The sequence below is a fragment of the Sus scrofa genome, chromosome 13 (assembly GCF_000003025.6).
Source record: "Sus scrofa isolate TJ Tabasco breed Duroc chromosome 13, Sscrofa11.1, whole genome shotgun sequence".
Lineage (NCBI taxonomy): Eukaryota > Metazoa > Chordata > Mammalia > Artiodactyla > Suidae > Sus > Sus scrofa.
In genome coordinates, this window is record NC_010455.5 from 189,246,931 (window position 1) to 189,267,300 (window position 20,370).

Below are 20,370 nucleotides of genomic sequence, written 5' to 3' on the forward strand. Positions count from 1 at the left end.
TCAAGTGATGATGATCATGGGATTTGGTTCAAAATAATCCAGTGGTTAGAGGAACAGATGAAGCAAGATAGGCTGTGCATTGATTTACCATTGTAATTGGGTGATGGTTCAGTCGCTGAGGTTCCTTTTAAACTTTCTCATTGTCTGTGTGCTTGAAATTTTCCACTGTAATTATTTTAAAAGTGGTAAGTATAACTTAACAAGTATAATAAACATGTTATTACTTTAAAATACTATGTATTACTTTAATCTTTAAGAATTAAGCAAGCAAGCAAGTGTTTAAAGTGCTTGGAGAATTTAAAATATCCCTCTGGGTACATCACGGAGAATGCTACCCGATATTCTGTGATAATTTATGTGGGAAAAGAATCTGAAAGAGAATGGATGTGTGTACATGTATAACTGAATCACTTTTCTTTAGAGCAGAAATTATCACAACCTTGCAGATAAACTATAATTCAATAAAACTTGGAGTTCCCGTCATGGATCTGTGGTTAACGAACCCAGCTAGCATCCATGAGGACATGCATTCAATCCCTGGCCTTGCTCAGTGGGTTAAGGATCTAGTGCTGCTGTGAGCTGTGGTGTAGGTCACAGATACAGCTCAGATCCCACGTTGCTGTGGCTGTGGCGTAGGCTGGAGGCTACAGCTATTATTCGACCCCTAGCCTGGGAACCTCTGTATGCCACAGGCGCAGCCCTTAAAAAAAAAAAAAAAAGACAATAAAACTTTAAAAAAATATCCTTCTGTTCTTATCTGTCAAGATGAGATAAGACTACAGACAGCAGGGGTCTAAGAGCACAGGCTGTCTTTACTTGAATTTTCTATAATTGCCAATCTGACACCTGAACATGAAACAAAACACTGTTTTAATTCTGCACCCATTACTATCAAAAACTAACCAAAAGTATGTTATTAAATACCCCTCAGCTTCACTTTCGTGGACAGTACCATGTAACCCACCACACATAAAGTTACTCTTCCAGCTAATTAAAGATATGCTCTGGTATCCTCAGAAGATGTGAGTATTTTAATAAGCATACTAGAAAGGGGATGAGTCAGGAATGAGGGTTGAATTCTTTACAATAAAATATGGGGGAATTCCCACTGTGGCTCAGTGGGTTAAGAACCCAGCTAGTATCCATGAGGTTGTGAGTTCGATCCCTGGCCCCTCTCAGTGGGTTAAGGATCCGGTTTTGCTGAAAGCTGTGGCGTAGGTCACAGATGTGGATCAGATCTGGCATTGCTGTGGCTGTGGCACAGGCCTCAGCTCTGGTGGCGTAGGCCTCAGCTGCAGCTCTGATTCAACCTTTAGACTGGGAATGTCCATATGCCATGGTGCAGCCCTGAAAAAAAATAAAAATAGGAGTTCCCATCATGGCTCAGTGGTTAACGAACCGGACTAGTATCCATGAGGACACGGGTTCGATCCCTGGCCCCTCTCAGTGGGTTAAGAATCCGGTGTTGCCATGGTCTGTGGTGTAGGTCGCAGACTCAGCTCAGATCTGGCATTGCTGTGGCTGTGGTAAGGCCAGCAGCTATAACTCTGATTGGACCTCTAGCCTGGGAACCTCCATAAGCCATGGGTGTGGCCCTAAAAAGACAAAAGACAAAAAATAATAAAAATAAAAAAATAATAAAATATGGGAATACAGAACTGAATGTTCTTTTGTCAACAGTATGACATTGTAAAGAAAAAAGTAGGGAATTTGAAATAACAGCACCCATATATAATTTTTTAGCTTTTTTTTTTTTTTTTTTTGTCTTTTTGCTATTTCTTGGGCCGCTCCCGCGGCATATGGAGGTTCCCAGGCTAGGGGTCGAATCGGAGCTGTAGCCACTAGTCTACACCAGAGCCACAGCAACGCGGGATCCGAGCCGCATCTGCAACCTACACCACAGCTCACGGCAACGCCGGATCGTTAACCCACTGAGCAAGGGCAGGGACCGAACCCGCAACCTCATGGTTCCTAGTCGGATTCGTTCATCACTGCACCACGACGGGAACTCCTTAAGCTTTTTTTTTTTTTTTTTTTTTTTTGTCTTTTTGCTATTTCTTTGGGCCGCTCCCGTGGCATATGGAGGTTCCCAGGCTAGGGGTCTATTCGGAGCTGTAGCCACTGGCCTACACCAGAGCCACAGCAACGCGGGATCCGAGCCGCGTCTGCAACCTACACCACAGCTCACGGCAACGCCGGATCATTAACCCACTGAGCAAGGGCAGGGACCGAACCCGCAACCTCATGGTTCCTAGTCGGATTCGTTAACCACTGCGCCACAACGGGAACTCCCTCCTTAAGCTTTTAAATTAAGTTTATCAATAGGAAAATAAATGCCGAAGTTATTGAATGAAGTGACTAGAGGGAGGTAGTTTCTAGAAAGTGACTGCATCATTATTAACACCATTGTCTTCTTTTTCTAAAAGGTGCTTTTAAAGATCGAGCTGAGCTGATAGATTTCAGCATACGGATCAAAAATGTTACAAGAAATGATGCCGGGAAGTATCGTTGTGAAATTAGTGCTCCATCCGAACAAGGTCAAAACCTGGCAGAGGATACGGTCACCCTGGAAGTATTAGGTGATGTGCTCAAATGTGTGTGATGACTCCTCCCCACCCTTACCCCCACCACCCAGCCCTGGTGGGGGCCCCAGTCGGTAAAGTTATAAACTGCCTTTCCTGCCAACTCTTGACTGTTTCTCCTTTTCACATCCTGTGGCTGCTAACATTTTACTCTTACTGATTCATTATGACAAAAATCTCTTTACATTTAGACTTCTCGTTGTGGTGCAGTAGAAACGAATCTGACTAGGAACCATGAGGTCATTGGTTCGATCCCTGGTCTCACTCAGTGGGTTAAGGCTCCAGCGTTGCCATGAGCTGTGGTGTAGGTAGCAAATGTGGCTCGGATCCTGCATTGCTGTGGCTGTGGTGTAGGCCAGCAGCTGTAGCTCCAATTGGACCCCGAGCCTGAGAACCTCCATATGGCGCGGATGTGGCCCTAAAAAGAAAAAAATAAAAATAAAAAATAAAAAAAATAAAATAAAAATTGAGGCATATCTTAATGGTCCTACGCTGTTTGCAGAAGCATTTCCTCAAGAGTTTAGTTTTCCATCACTTTCAGCATATGTAGTCATTCTGTTACCATAGAAAAGTTTCAAAGGAGATAATAGAAAAGCCAATAAAACAAACAAACAAAAAAGGCAGCTGGGGGGGGGTCTAGAAGTTTTTTTGGTAAAGAAAGGACATAAGCATTGATTGTGCAGCTAGTATGTGTTAGACTTTCTCACATATGTAATTTTACTTAATCTTCACTGACAGAGTGGTTTTTACTGATGAGAGATAGATGCTAAGTGATTTTCCCCAGTCTGCACAGCTAGGAAGTATCTGGAGCAGGATTTGGAACCTGATGGAGTTAACTTTTCCCAAACCAATACCTTTAGTTACTCTAAGACTCACTAACAGGTGTAACTGCCCATGATGACAGCTGGTGGAAGAACACCTTTTCTTCTCCACAGATGTTACTAGAAAGTGCCAAGCAAAGAGAATAAAATAACTCTTCTTCCTTTTTCTATATAATCTAGGCTCTTTCTAAAATTCTAATAAGGTACTTTTAGTCTTGTACTCCTACAGAGCAAATGATGGCAAACTTAACAGCTTCAAACACTACCCATTTATTAGCTCATGGTTCTGTAGATTAAAAGTCCAGCATGACAGCTGGGTTCTCTGCCCCAGACATTGCAAGGCTGAGCTCAAGGAGTCCGCTGGGCTGAATTCTTGATTGGAGGCTCTCGGGAAAAATCTGCTGCCAAGCTCATTTTCGCGGTTGGCAGATTTTGGTTCCATGTGATTGTAGACCTGGTCCCCAGTCTATGCTGTCTGTCGTAGAGCCACCACATTCCTTGCCACGTGGCCTTCTTCACCCTCAATCCAGCAAAAGCACATTGAATCCTTCTTGGGCTTTGCATCTTTGACTTTCCCTTCTGTGAGTAGCCTGAGAAAAACTACTTAAGAGATCATGTGATGAGGTCGGACCCATCTATGTCTATAAAGATAATAGATTTGGGGCCTTAATTACAGCTCTAAAATCCCTTCAGAGTAGTACCTAGATTGGTGTTTGAGAGAAAGTGTGTATACACCAGAGGTGGGGAACTTGGGAGACCATCGTTAGAATTCTGCCTACTACAGACCGTTATTTCCCTGGATTGGACTAAAGTCTGATTTACTTTATAAATCCCTGGGACCAGAATAACTCTAAGTCAGGTATTCTCTACATTGGCCTGAATGGGACCTTAGTTTGAGTACTGGCCTTGAAAATATACTCAGGTTTGAGTTTTGAATGTAGTTGGTAATCATACATTTACACCATTGGTGAGGGGGAGTTCCCTTGTGGCACAGGGGGTTAAGGACCTGTGGTTGTCACTGCAGCAGCTTGGGCCACGGCTGCAGCTTGGGTTCAGTCCCTGGCCTGGGAACTTCCACATGCCACAGGTGTGGCCAAAAAAAATTGTTTTTTGGGTTAAGGAAAAAGTGGAGATTGTTTATCTAAAAGAGAATAGCTGTTATAGTAGCCAATGTAGTGCTTGCTATTGTTAACAGGTAAGTCCTGAACTCTCAGTGAGTGGCTCATACATAATAGACATTTCTTTCTCATGTAAATAAAGTCTAAATAGTTGAAGACAGAGATTGTAGTGGTGGAACTGTACGGCTCTACTTCATGACATCAGTAGGGACCCAAGCTGATATAAGTCTGATATCTTCAATGCCCAGTTCTCTGAGGTCACATGGATATTAACACCTATGTGGTAAAGGGAGGGGAAGGGGAATGGAGAATCTTGCAGGAAGCTTTTATGGATCAGGCCTGGGAATAGCATTTATCACTTTCCCCTCATTCCATTAGCCAGAACTCTTGACTGACCCCATCTGGCTACAAGGGAATTGGAAAATGTGGTCTAGCTGTGTGGCCACCAAGAAAGGAAGTGGATCTCCCGAACAAGTAGCCAGTCTCTATCACAGGTGCCCAATAGGTCTGTCTTTACCTGGCTGTTAAGATCCTTATTTCGCTTGTACGGAGTTCGCATCGTGGCTCAGTGGAAACAAATCTGATTAGCATCCATGAGGATGCAGGTTCGATCCCTGGCCTCGCTCAGTGGCCATGAGCTGTAGTGTAGATTGCAGGTTCGTCTCAGGTCCTCCATTGCTGTGGCTGTTGCGTAGGCTGGCAGCTACAGCTCTGATTCGACCCCTAGCCCAGGGACTTCCATATGCCACTAGTGCAGCCCTAAAAAGACCAAATAAAAAATAAAATAAATAAAAATAAATAAATGAATAAAATCCCTGTTTTGCTTGTAAATAACCAGTACCATTTGACTTCCATCCCTCAGTGGCTCCAGCAGTTCCATCATGTGAAGTACCCAGTTCTGCTCTGAGCGGCACTACGGTAGAGCTGCGATGTCAAGACAAAGAAGGCAATCCAGCTCCCGAATACACATGGTTTAAGGATGGCATCCGTTTGTCAGGGAATCCAAGACTGGATGCCCAAAGCACCAACAGCTCATATACAATGAATGTAAAATCTGGAAGTCTGGTAAGGACATTTCAAGCATTGGCCTAATAACTGTTTGCATGGGGAAAAAAAACATCAGAACTAGAATAATGAACAGTAGAGGGCTCATAACCATTGCTACTTAAGTGGCGAGAGGAAGGGGTAGCAGGAAAGACGGTGGCACTCACACAGGGAAGTGATGGAAAGGCTGCCACAGGAGAGAAGACAAAACGGAAGACTGGGGAGCTGGGCACACGAAGGTCTACACCAGGCGCCTGAAGTGAGCCAAGATGGATTCATGATGATGGATCAGGCCTGGAAAGTACCCAGTGCAGTCTCATGTTTAGAATATCAGGGAAATAAACGAAAAGTCTTTTGGGAGAGGGAGCCCTCCTACACTGTTGGCGGGAATGTAAATTGGTGGAGCCACTATGGAAAACAGTAGGGAGGTTCCTTAAAAAACTAAAAATACAGTTACCATTTGATCCAATAATCCCACTCCTGGGCATAATCCGGATACATGCACCCCAGTGTTCATAGCAGCGCTATTTACAATAGCCGAGACAGGGAAGCAGCCAAACTGTCCATCAGCAGATGAATGGATAAAAAATATATAGTATAGGAGCTCCCACTGTGGGGAAGTGAAAATGAATCTGACTAGTATCCAGGGAAATGTGGGTTCAATCCCTGGCCTCAATCGGTGGGTGGGCAATCTGGCCTTGCCATGAGCTGTGGTATAGGTTGCAGACTTGGCTCAGATCCTGTGTTGCTGTGGCTATGTTGTAGGCTGGCAGCTGTAACTCTAATTCGATCCTTAGCCTGGAAACTTCCATATGCTGCTGGTGCAGCCTTAAAAAGAAAAAAAAAAATGTTGTGTGTATACACACACACACACACTCACACACACATATGTAATAATGGAATATTAGCCATAAAAATGAAATAATGTCATTTGCAACAACATGGATGGACCTAGAAATTATCGTGTGAAATGAAATAAATCAGATAAATATATTGTAGCACTTATATGTGGAATCTAAAATATAATACAACTGAAGCTATTTACAAACTAGAGACGGACTCACAGACATACAAAACAAGCTTATGTTACCAAAGGGGAGAAAGAGGGGGGGAATAAAATAGGAGTTTAAGATTAGCACATACACACTACTCTGTGTAAAATAGAGAAACGACAAGGCCCCACCACGGTATAGCACAGGGAACTATATTCAACATTTTGTAATAAACTGTAAGGAAAAGGAATATGAAAAAGAATATATATGTAAAACTAAATACTTTGCTGTATACCAGAACCTAACACAACATTGTAAATCAACTATACTTCAAAAAAAAAAAAAAAAGGCTGTCTCAGGGAAGCCCTGACCTCAGTGCCAACCATGTGGGAAGAGTAACTTTTGCCAACCTACAATAGGGTGTTTATGTCATTAAACTCTTTCATAACTGGATCATTGACAATTGAGTCTGTGACTTATGATTTTGTCCACATTGTCTGATTGATTGAAAAGCATTTCTAAGAAAGACTGATGGAAATCTATAAATAAGCTTTTTATAATTAATGACATTTACAAATAAAAGTGTTGTTAATATTTTTTCTCTGACTTTTTAAGGTAGCGGTGTGAGTGGAAAAAAAAGTCATTAAGGGAGGTCCCATTGTGGCTTAGTGTGTTAAGAACCCAGCATGGTGTCCGTGAGGATGCAGGTTCGATCCCTGACCTTGTCCAGTGGGTTAAGGATCCAGCGTTGCTGTGAGCTGTGGTATAGGTCACAGACACGGCTCAGATCTGGTGTTTCTGTGTCTGTGGCATAGGCGGGCAGCTACAGCTCCCATTCAACTCCTAGCCTGGGAGCTTCCATATGCTGCAGGTGCCACCCTAAAAAAAAAAAAAAAAAAAAAAAAAAAAAAAAAAAAAAAAAAAATCGTTAAGTTTGAAGCTTTTTTTTTCCATTCAAAGGAATATGTCCATTTAAAAATGTCTGATTTCCGGCAATGCAGAATCACTACCGCAACCATTCTCAAAAAATCTTAAAAGACATGGTAATAAATTTGGTAATGAATTTTAAGAGGAGGGTGTAATGTTCCTTGCATTCCTTCAACCTACAAGTGCACAGTAACATTTAAAAACTGGATCCTCTGGTTTGTCAGTAATGGAGCATATGGATAAAGCGACAGTGATAAGCATTTGGGGGGATGTGGCTGCTCCTTAAGGAAGGCCACGCTGCGCCCTTTCACTGTCAGGAGGCTCAGTCAGCAGGTCCGAGTGATATTTACACTGAGAAATTGGGCAGAAAATCTGCTGTCACACTTGGCTATATTTACTTTCCAAATTTATTTTTTTCTCAGAGCAGGTGATAAAAAGCCCCAAGGCGAGTCTGAAATGATATAGGATAGGTTCTCTTTCCTCAGTTCACCCCAACCCTTGAAATACCTGTGATGTCAAAGGGACGCACCCGGCCAGAAGCAGGGTGGGTTGTTCTCTGGGCAGTGAGCGAAACAAAGACTCTAGTGTGTGGTTAACAACGGCTTCCTTTTTTAAAAATCACCAGTTGTAGTGTGCTGGAAGATCATTTTCAGTTTTAGTCTCACTTATTGTTTACACGTAACCTTGGCTTTGAGTTCAGGGTGAATTTTTTTAAAGGAGTCTAGCTTTGGGGACTGATGATTCCATAACATGAGAATATGCAAAGAAAGGCTTTTCCTTCTTTCTTTTTTTTTTTTTTCTTGTCTTTTTGCCATTTCTTGGGCCGCTCCTGTGGCATATGGGATGTTCCCAGGCTAGGGGTTGAATCGGAGCTGTAGCTGCCAGCCTATGCCAGAGCCACAGCAACGTGGGATCCGAGCCGTGTCTGCGACCTACACCACAGGTCAGGGCAACGCCGGATCCTTAACCCACTGAGCAAGGGCAGGGACCGAACCTGCAACCTCATGGTTCCTAGTCAGATTCGTTAACCACTGTGCCACGACGGGAACTCCCGCAAAGGAAGGCTTTCTATCTCATCATGTTGAGGGCTACAGAAAGCGGGCACTGAAGGTTGAAAAGAGAGGAAAAGGAGGAGTTCCTGCTGTGGCACAGTGGGTTGAGAATCCGACTGCAGGAGTTCCTGTCGTGGCTCAGTGGAAACGAATCTGACTAGTATCCATGAGGACGCAGGTTTGATCCCCAGCCTTGCTTAGTGGGTTAAGGATCAGGTGTTGTCGTGAGCTGCAGTGTAGGTCTCAGATGCAGCTCGGATCCCTCATTGCTATGGCAGTGGCATAGGCTGGCAGCTGCAGCTCCGATTTGACCCCTAGCCTGGCAACCTCCATATGCTGCGGGTGTGGCCCTACAAAGACGGGGGGAAAAAAAAAAAAAAGAATCCAACTATATAGCATCTCCAGTTGCTGCCGAGGTATGGGTTTGCTATCTGGCTGGCACAGTAGGTTAAAGGATCCAGCATTGTCACAGTTGAGGTGTAGGTCACAGCTGCAACGTGGATTCATTCCCTGGCCTGGGAACTTCCATATGCCACGGGCGGGGTCGTAAAATAAAAACTGCAAGGCAACTTCCCCATCTATAGACTGGAAATCATGCCTTTACTTTTAACAGTGCTGTGGTGAGAACAAGTTAATTAAAAGAAGCAGATGCAAATAAATAAATAAATAAAACTTCAAAAGAGAGAAGAAGGAGTTAATAGATCAAAAACCCTGAGTGGTTTAATACACAGATATTACATGAGGGTGAGATTATACGACTATAAGGTGGTGCCCCTTAGAAGTTCATGGCCTCTTGTGGGTACAATCAGCAGTGACCCCTGCAGTCCTGAGGGGGTGACAGGAGGATACTGAAAGGATGGTTCTGAGCACCCTTCTCACCCTCTGTAGGTCCTGGCAGGATCCTTCCGGGTGTCCAGGACACACTGCATTCCCTCCTAACTAACTTCTCGCCTTCCATCCACCCATCCACCCATCCACCCATCCCTTCTTTCCTCCAGCCTGCCCTCCTTCCTTCCAGAAATTCTCCAAGGGGCTAAAACTACTAGTAACAATTAGGAAGCTCATTACATCCACGCCTGAACTTTGAGTTCCTCTGGCAGGGAGTAGAGGGAGCAAGGGTTAGACGTTATGACCTCAGAATTTTCCAATACTCGCTACCTGGTGGAATGTGTAATCCCGTAAAACCACCTTGAATAAGGCTTCCTGAGGCCCTGAGCTACTTCCTGGTAGTAACTCTGGCTCTTGAGAGGATGTGTTCATTGTTTGCCCCCGTGGCGAACTCACCCGTGACTTAGAAAACTATCCTTTAAGTCTGAGGAGACCTTCACTTTATCAATTGTGAGTCCCCTTCATGGCTCAGCAGTTAACGAACCTGGCTGAGATCCATGAGGATGAGGGTTCCATCCCTGGTCTCGCTCAGTGGGTTAAGGATCTGGCGTTGCAATGAGCTGTGGTATAGGTCACAGAGGCAGCTCGGATCTGGTGTTGCTCTGGCTGTGGTGTAGGCCGGCAGCTATAGCTCTGATTCAGCCCCTAGCCTGGGAACTTCCATATGCTGCAGGTGTGGCCCTAAAAAAAAGCAAAAAAAAAAAAAAAAAAAGTGTTCCCTAGGAATAAGAAATACCTAGAATACTTAACGCTGCCATGTGCTATAAACTTTAAAAAATACCCGCTGCCTTCCTAACTGTACAACTTTTTCAGTATCACTCACAAAAGACACACTGTATAAATTTAAATCTTTCTCTGTCAAATTAAACGGGAGGCCTAGCTAATTACTCCTTGAAGACATGGCAGATTTTTGAATTCACAGTAAAGATAGAAAGTCTTAACTCATTGAAAAAGGAAAAACCAACTTAATGCTAAATTTAAGGAACACAGTTGTTTCAGGAGTCTACTGACAGATTTATTGCTTAAAGATATATTTTTTTCTTCCACAAATAGCAATTTAATGCTGTTTCAAAACTGGACAGTGGAGAATATTCCTGTGAAGCCCGTAATTCTGTCGGACATCGCAAGTGTCCTGGGAAACGAATGCAAGTAGGTAAGCATGAAATATTGGGAGAACCAAATGGTTTGCATTTAAAAAGTGCAAATATTTGGGGAGTTCCCCTTGTGGCTAAGCAGAAACGAATCTGACTAGTATCCATGAAGATGCAGGTTCCATCCCTGGCCTCAATCAGTGGGTTAAGGATCCAGTGTTGCTGTGAGCTGTGGTGTAGGTCACAGACGAGGCTCAGATCCCACGTTGCTGTGGCTATGGCGTAGCTCAGCAGCTATAGCTCCGATTTGACCCCTAGCCTGGGAACCTCCATATGCTGCTGTTTGGCCCTAAAAAGACAATAAATAAATAAATAAATAAATGTGCAAATATTTGGGAGTGGAAAGAGCAAGGAGTAGATAAGGCATGAGTGATGCGAAGGATGAATGGGAGAAATAAGTGTGACATAACATGTTACAGAAAACAAAAGTCCTGTTTTCATCCACCTTATAGCCAAGCCAAGAACATTTATCATTTTATTTTATAGATATTCAAAATTTTCAAATAATTATTTTAAAAATAGGCTCATCTGAGCAATCCTCTTTCAAACAAAAGCTAAGAGTCTTATAAATTGCTCAGCGTCAAGGATTTGGATGGGGGGTTCAAATTCCAGCTCTGCCACTAATTACTACCTGCTCTTGGGCAATTTAATTAACCTCTGTGCCTCAGTCTCTCCCAAACAGAATTAGTAATATATTGTCCTCATAGGGTTGCTATGAAGATTAAAATAATATTCAAAAGTGTTAGAATAGCACCAGCATATTGTAAGCACTATATAAGTATTGACTATTTTAATTGGTCATTTTTTCCATCCCCTGAAATACTACACTTGTACCTATCACAGAGTGAGCTCTCAGAAAAGACATGGTGAGTATATGTCATGGATCCAGGTTGCTATGAAACATAGCTGCTGTGTATCCTATTTCACAAAATGTTTCTTAGGGTCCAATAAAATTTGGGCTCACCCACACACCTACAGCCAACTAATCTATGACAAACGAGGCAAGAATATACAATGGAGAAAGGACAGCTTGTTCAATAAGTGGTGCTGGGAAAACTGGACAGCCACATGGAAAAGAATGAAATTAGAACACTCCCTAACACCATACACAAAAATAAACTCCAAATGGATTAAAGACCTAGATGTAAGACCAGACACTATAAAACTCTTAGAGGAAAACATAGGCCAAATACTCTCTGACATAAATGACAGCAACATCTTCTCAGATCCACCTCTTAGAGTAATGACAGTAAAAACAAAAATAAACAAATGGGACCTAATCAAACTTAAAAGTTTCTGCACAGCAAAGGAAACCCTAAACAAAATGAAAAGACAGCCCACAGAATGGGAGAAAATCTTTGCAAGTGAATCAACTGACAAGGGATTCATCTCCAAAATTTATAAACACCCCCTGATGCTCCATACCAAAAAAACAAACAACCCCGTCAAAAAATGGGCAGAAGGTCTAAACAGACAGACAGTTCTCCAAAGAAGACATACAGATGGCCAAAAAAAAAAAAAAAAACACATGAAAAGATGTTCAACATCACTCATTATTAGAGAAATGCAAATCAAAACCACGATGAGGTACCACCTCACACCAGCCAGGATGGCCATCATCAAAACATCTATAAACAATAAGTGCTGGAGAGGGTATGGAGAAAAAGGAACCCTATTACACTGTTGGTGGGATTGTAAATTGGTGCAACCACTGTGGAAAACAGTATGGAGATTTCTCAGAAAACTAAACATAGAACTATCATTTGATCCAGCAATCCCACTCCTGGGCATCTATCCAGAGAAAACCACGACTTGCAAAGACACATGTACTCCGATGTTCATTGCTGCACTATTTTCAATAGCCAAGACATGGAAGCGGATCAAGAAGATGTGGTACATATACACAATGGAATATTACTCAGCCATTAAAAGGAACGAAATATCAACATTTTTAGCAACATGGATGGACCTAGAAATTATCGTGCTAACTGAAGTCAGCCACACAATGAGACACAAACATCAAAAGCTTTCACTGACATGTGGAATCTGAAAAAAGGACAGACTTAACTTCCTTGCAGAACAGATGCTGACTCACAGACATTGAAAAACTTATGGTCTCTGGAGGAGACATTTTGCGGGGTGGGGGAATGTGCTTGGGTTGTGGGATGGAAATCCTGTGAAATTGGATTGTTATGATCATTACACAACTACAGATGTGATAAAAAAAAATGCTTTTGCTTGAGAAGACATCTTCAAAAAAAAATTGGGCTCAAGAATCTCATCATATTACATGGGTTTCAGAGCAAACATTAATTTTTTTCATTTTATTTTTAACAATTCTAATTCTTTCTTGTATGAAAGCTGTGCATTTTGAAAGTGGTTGTGTAATAGGGAGATGGCAGTGGAGGGAGTTAAAGGTCATTCAGGAGGGCTGTACCCTGAGGCAGTTCAGGGGCTTAGCCTCAGCATGGTGGGGTCAGACTTCTCTTCTCTTTTTTTAAATTTTACTTATTTTATTTTTTTATTTTTGTCTTTTTAGGGCCTCCCTCATGGCATATGGAGGTTCCCAGGCTAGGGGTCGAATCGGAGCTGTAGATGCCGGCCTACACCAGATCCACAGCAACTGGTGATCCGAGCCACGTCTGCAACCTACACCACAGCTCATGGCAACACCGGTTCCTTAACCCACTGAGCAAGGCCAGGGATCGAACCTGCAACCTCATGGTTCCTAGTCGGATTCGTTAACCACTGCACCATGACGGGAACTCCCTTTGTTTTCTTTTCAAGGCCACGCCTGCAGCATATGGAAGTTTCCAGGCTAAGGACTGAATTAGAGCTGCAGCTGTTGGCCTGTGCCACAGCCACAGCAGCGTCAGATATGACCTACAGCACAGCTTGTGGCAATGCCAGATCCTTAACCCACTGAGTGAGGCCAGGGATTTGAACCCACATCCTCATGGATACTATGTCAGGTTCTTAACCCACTGAGCCACAACAGAAACGCCTTTTTTTTTTTAAATCCACTTTGGGGTATGTACATATACGGATAGTAATTTGTATTGTTTATGTCCAGTTACACTCAGCATCATTTTTTAAAGAAAATATTATTTTATTCAACTTCAGAATATCCTAAAGTAAAAGGTATTCAATAGTATACTCTAATTTCCACAACTAAATTTGAATTTCAGGTTATTTTAAAATTCAAGGATACATATTATACACCAAATTCACTCAAGTATTGACCATTTAGAATCAAACATAAGCATTTGCTCAAATTTCAGAAAATACCCCTCTGAGGGCTACTTCGGAGCTATTAGAAAAATTCAGTATAACATTTTTTTTTTCTTTAATGATCGTTCTTAATTTCAATGCCTAATTTAGCCTCATTTAAGAAATAATATCTGTGAAGTCATGGTTTTGACATACTAGATACATTTAAAATGACTTTGTTTAAAGCTCATCCAAGAGTTCCCATCATGGCTCAGCAGGAACAAGTCCCACTGGTATCCATGAAGACGTGGGTTCGATCCCTAGCCTAGCTCAGTGGGTTAAGGATCCAGAGCTGTGCTGTAGGTCGAAGATGCAGCTCAGATCCTGCATTGCTGTCGCTGTGGTGTAGGCCAGTGGCTTACAGCTCCGATTCTCCCCCTAGCCTGGGAATGTCCATATGCCATGGGTGTGGCCCTAAAAAGAAATTAAAAAGCTCATCCATTGATCCTAGATGTTTCATACCATTGGTTTTGAATTCACATCTTTGGAAATATATAGTTCATGAAATCTCATTTCCAGTTTTCTTTGTGAATTCTCAACTTGTATCCAAAACCAGATTTGTTAACTGTTCTAAATAAATCCTGTTTGAAGTATAGAAAGAAAGTAAATCATGGGTTTGCTAATTATTCCCAAGCTGCTTCATTGTTCAATTTCACGCTTAGCCTTTTAGTATTTAGTTCCTTTCCTTTTGGTTAGAATAAGAATACTTTCCTTTTATTGTGGCTTTTTTCTTTTTAAAGAAAGAACACAATATTTTCATATGTCTTATTATATTTTCTCTTTAGTGAAGCATGAGGTGGGCATATGACTTGCTCAGGATTTCAGAGTAAATGGCAAATGGAATGAAAACAATTGACAGCTAACTTAAAAGTCTTCTATCTTATATTTTGCTGAAGAAAGTAAAATAACATTTATACCACCACTTAGTACCTACAGGATTAGATGTTTTTTTTTTTATTAGAATTTGCCTTTAGCTTGAATTCTTGATAGATGTCAAATCCATTGACTAACTACGGGATAGTTTTTTATCAGATAGTAGCCTTTAGGTTGAACCCCTTGTAGATGTCAGATTCATTGACTATACAAAGCAAATAGTAGGCACACATTTGGTTCTCAGGAGTTTCATTTAGTTATTAATTTAATTTTGCCATAGATGGTGATTATTGTGGATTTTTCTCCTCTCTGCTAATTTTCAACTAAGTGATTAAATAGCTGAATCTTAATCTCTCAATATCCAAGCAAATATGACCTGAGTTTATACCAAGTAATACTTCATATTTCCTACTTTGCTCAAATTACTCAGCTTTTCAAAGGATTTATCCAGATTCCTTCTTTTTTTTAAAGTTAATAGTTCAGAGGTATCAAAAATTAGTAACATTTTGCATTAGAACAAAAATTTAAAACCAGGAAGGAAGTTCTCCTCTGGCTTAGTGGGTTAAGCATCTGGTGTTACCACAGCTCAGGTCTTAACTGTGGCTTGAGTTCAATCCCTGGCCGGGAACTTCCACATCCTTGGAAGAGGCAAACAAACAAACAAAAATTAAGACCAGGAAGTTCTATGATAGCAGACTCATTTCATATTTTTTTAAAAAAAGTCATTCCACAAGTAATATCTAAGATTACTATTGAGAATATCCTTGCTAATATTTTCTCCAAATTATTTATTATACATTAATTAATACTTGCTTTTAAAAAAAAGAATTCTTTGTTCCTTTTAAAAGTGTAGGTAATTTGCATGTCAATCAATATATAACAAGTGCCTAACTGACAGAAAGTGTGGCTCATGAAATCCTCATGGACAAGACGGAAAAATGTGACCCACATTAAACGTGTAGATTGATTCACACGTAGTTGCATCCAGAGCATGCTAGCACATTTTGTTATATGAAGAGATATGTCTAATGGCCTGTTATATAGTTCTTTCCCAAGGTCATGTTTATCATTTTATTAATGACTTGAATAAGAGTATTTTTTTTTTTTTTTTGCTTTTTTTTTTGTAGCCGCACCCGCCGCATATGGAAGTTCCCAGACTACGGGTCAAATCAGAGCTACAGCTTCCAGCCTACACCACAGCCACAGCAACTCAGGATCGGAGCTGCATCTGCGACCTACACCACAGCTCAGGACAACACTGGATCCCCGACCCACTGAGCAAGGCCAGGGATTAAAACTGTGTCCTCATGGATACTAGTCGGATTCGTTTCTGCTTCACCACATTGGGAACTCCCTGAATGAGAGTATTTTTGATGCAGTTCCGAGCTACAGAAATATTATCCTTACAAGGTTAATAATTTTTTTTTTTGTCTTTTTGCTATTTCTTGGGCCGCTCCCACAGCATATGGAGGTTCCCAGGCTAGGGGTCCAATCGGAGCTGTAGCCCCCGGCCTATGCCAGAGCCACAGCAACGCAGGATCCGAGCCGCGTCTGCAACCTACACCACAGCTCACGGCAACGCCGGATCATTAACCCACTGAGCAAGGGCAGGGACCGAACCAGCAACCTCATGGTTACAAGGTTAATAATTTAATTCTTGGGCAACAGAATCGGTAACTGGAAAAATCCCCTAAGTTGATAACGTGGTATTGATTTCAAATTTAGGTCCAAAAATGCAATTATATTAGGCTGGAGGAGAGATGACTTAGTAGCAACAGGAAAAAATCTTGAGGAGTTTAATTCATTTTTAACCGAATAGGGTAAGTTTAATGGCATATGTGTATGTGGTGTATATGTGTGTGTGTGCAGTATACACACACACACACACACACACACACACACACACCCATCCATATAAATTCAAGAAAGAAGATGTTTCTGACACTTAGTTTTACAGAACAACAGTGGAATGAGCTTTCTTTGGGGCTGAATGCTTGTCCCTTATTTGTGAAATTGACACAGATGATTATGTAGAGGAATTTTAAGTAAAATTTGAGGGGAGGGAGTTCCCTGGTGGTCTAGTGGTTAGGATTCCATGCTTTCACTGCTGCAGCCCGGGGTTCAATGCTTGGTCTGGGAATTGAGATCCCACATTAAGCTTCCACATGCCACACACACAAAAAAAAAAAAAAAAAAAAAATTGAAGGGAGTATGATATTAGAATATTTGAATTCGCTGAACTTCAAAAATCACTTCCAGCCTGGTATTTAATCATATGGATTATACCTCCAGGAGCAGGTCATACATTTTATTTCCAGATCATAGAACTTTTTAATTTTTAATATTCTTTTTTTTTTCTTTGTCTTTTTAGGGCCACACTCACAGCATATGGAAGTTGCCAGGCTAGGGGTTGAATCAGAGCTGTAGCTGCCTGCCACAGCCACAGCCATGGCAACAATGGGTCAAAGCCATGTCTACAACCCACACCATAGCTCAGGGCAACACTGGATCCTTAACTCACTGAGCGAGACCAGGGATGGAACCTACATCCTCACCTTTGTTACCACTGAGCCACAAGGGGAACTCCAAAATTTTAGTAGTCTTGCAAAACTTAGTTCTGTTAATATTTTCAATCAACTTTGAATGTCCTGAAAGTAAGTTAGTTGAACACTTTTAAAAACATGACACTATCCACGTTTAAGGCTAACTGCAAAAGGGAGCACTTTTGAACTTTTTCAATTGAATGACTACATCTGTCCATCTTCTTTTTTAATGTCCATCTTTTTGACATGAATTCATGCATGGTTTATTTTGCATTCCAGACGATCTCAACATAAGTGGCATCATAGCGGCGGTAGTCGTCGTGGCCATAGTGATTTCTCTCTGTGGCCTTGGCGTGTGCTATGCTCAGAGGAAAGGCTACTTTTCAAGTAAGTGAATTTCACTCTTTGCTAGACAGCTTCCTGCAGATACAGAGTTCTCTTCTGAGACACTGTTTCTCCTAAGTTCTAAAGAACTCTGGAGAATATTTTTCATTGGTTTTTCTGCAGTAGAAGATACCCACGATGACAGGCAGGTGAGTCATGAAGCCCCTTGGCAAACATAGGAAGGAAAGGCAGAGCTGTCTCCTGGCAACCTTCCAGGAAACCCACAGAGTAGGTGAGAGGCACCCTGGAGTACATAGCGCAGCTGTCCTGGGAAATATGCAATGCGGATGGACATGTATATTACCTGGACATGTATTTAAGATCCTTTTATTCTAAGTTAGGAAATGTGTATCTCAAGATGTAAATTAATTTCTGATTTATGATAAGAAATTTCACTGAAATAAGTCTGTGAAATGTTTTGTCAGTGCAGAACCGTGGAATGTTCAATGTCATATTTAGCACAACTGTATTTAGAAGAGAAATGTTCGATTAAAAACTAGAAACCTGTTGTATTACAGATGCTTCTAAGGTTTTTAATTCTTCAAATTTAGATCTCTTGGAACTCCCATTTGGTGATACAGTCAGTTTGATGTAAATGGGTAAGATTTAAAAATAATGTTTTAGTCTTTTAATGCATTTGTTTGTTCCCAGTCTTTAAAATTATCTGGGACCTTAAAAGCTGTATAATTCCATCAAGTCTATTGGGAATCATGAATAAAGTAGAAGTTTTCATGAAATAATAAATTTGTAGTATGAACAAGTTTTAGACCCCCTGTTTTATTATTGTGAAGATTAATTTTGGAATTTAGGTTTAAAAGATATTTTATACCAAAATAAAACAAATTTATAAGGTGTTTCTAATAATACCTACAAAAGAGGTATTAAGTATTACAACATGTTCCCATGAACATGATTTCTAAGGATATTTTCTGCAACTAAGAGTAACGGCTCTGTGAATTAACAGTGGCTGTTCCTTTGCCCAGTCTAGTCCAGTGTAATGTAATCTGATCAAGTCCCCCTGCTGGTCACCAGTGAAAGTACAAACAGATAAGATTGCTCATTGATAACCCTTGTCAACTTTATTTCTACTTGCAAAGAATACCTGAGTATTTTTTATTAAAAACTTGGTAAACAAATTTTTCTTAAAATACTTAAAGATTTGATGTGAATATAAGCCATTCATTAGCTAAGAAAGTTAATCCTGTTTTCATCCAGCAGAAAATCTAAGAGAATCATTTTCTTGAGCTTGCATTTCAGACAGGGCTTGGCAAACTATGACCCATGAGCCAAATCTGGCCTGCCACTTGATCTTTTATGGTCCATGAGCTACAAATGGTTTTTACAGATGAACATGGCAATCTATATGATAACAGAGGACACTAACAGTGAACCCAAATTAAGAGAAATCTTATCTCCCCCTAAAAGAATTACATTCTTCTAATTAGTAGGTCTGAATTGCAAGGCTATGATTATTATTATATTTTTTATTCATTGATAAAAATTTTTGGAAATTTGTTTTCTCTTTTGTTATATTAAGTACCTGCCCAGTATTCATGATTTCACCTCTTTGTCCACAAAGAGTAAAATACTGGAGTTCCCGCTGTAGTGCAGTGGGTTAAGAATCTGAGTGCAGCCATTCAGATCTCTGCAGAGATATGAATTCGATTACTGGCCCTTGCATAGAGGATCAAATGATCCAATGTTGCCACAGCTGCACCTAGGATTCAGTCCTCAGCCTGGGAACTTCCATATGCTGCAGTGTGGACATTAAAAAAAAAAAGAAAAGAAAAGAAAAAAAAAAGCCTAAAATATTTTTCATGAGGTCTGTTACAGAAAAGTCTTGCCAACCCTTGATTCAGAAGTCATAAATGTCAGAAAGTGAGAATCAAAATTGAGAAAAAGGAATTAAGCCAAAACTTCTTTTTATATGAAGCTGTATTATACCCTGTTAATTCTTGTTTTAATGGTATATACTTATTCTTTTGTAGAAGAAACCTCCTTCCAGTAAGTATACTTTCTTAATGCATGCTTTCCCCCATAACTTCTACTTTATTGTTATTTGTCTGTTTAAAGGCAAGAGTGGGAAGTTGGGTTATTTACGTGAGTTTAGTTCTATGAGAAGTGACTTAAATTCATCAAAGAAATATACCACCTTATGCCTCATGCCTACTTGTGAGTGATGTCCAATTATCTAGGGAATAAATATAGTCACTAATTTTACTATAGGCATTTCCACAATACTACTTGAACATTTTTTTTCTCTATTTTCCTAACTTTAAAAAGTTCAAAGAATTTCTCCCCAACTGTCCTTTTAACATTGAATTGAATACCGACTATGTGCTCAAGACTGCCCTAGGGACTGACAACATAGGAATAAACAAAAAAAGGCAAACAAAAACAAAAACCTCTGCCTCATAGAACTTACTTTCTAGTAGAGAAAGGCAGGAAGCAAACAAATATGTGAATGCCATAGTATATCAGCTTGTGAAAAGTGTTATGGAAAAGAATAAAGCAAATGAGAGAATAGAGAATGCACAGGGGAGAAATGGAGATTGTCCTTTTAAATACAATGGTTAGGGAGGACCTTTCTCATGAGGGGACGTTTGAGAAAGGAGCTGAGGGAGCAGGTCATGCAGATAAGCATGAGAAGGGTGTTCAAGCAGAGGGGAGAGAACAAAAGGAAAGTTCTTGAGGCTGGGCATGCCTGCAGTGTCTGAGGAACATC

At 40.8% G+C, this 20,370-nt stretch overlaps 1 protein-coding gene across 3 annotated transcripts in view; it reads left to right on the plus strand.

Annotated features, from left to right (window-relative positions):
• JAM2 (junctional adhesion molecule 2) overlaps nucleotides 1–20,370 on the plus strand; it is a 76,055-nt gene that overhangs the window by 47,142 nt on the left and 8,543 nt on the right. For 2 of the 3 annotated variants that reach the window (XR_002338017.1, XM_021070861.1), the window contains exons 4-8: nucleotides 2,427–2,579; nucleotides 5,384–5,586; nucleotides 10,478–10,577; nucleotides 17,541–17,648; nucleotides 19,634–19,649. Coding sequence is in view for 1 of the 3 variants with exons in the window: in XM_021070861.1 (XP_020926520.1) it covers nucleotides 2,427–2,579; nucleotides 5,384–5,586; nucleotides 10,478–10,577; nucleotides 17,541–17,648; nucleotides 19,634–19,649 (580 nt within the window). In the remaining 2 variants the exon portion in view is untranslated. Of the gene's footprint in view, nucleotides 1–2,426; nucleotides 2,580–5,383; nucleotides 5,587–10,477; nucleotides 10,578–17,540; nucleotides 17,649–18,196; nucleotides 18,245–19,633; nucleotides 19,650–20,370 lie in introns of all 3 variants that reach the window. The other variant, XR_002338018.1, reaches the window with a different exon arrangement.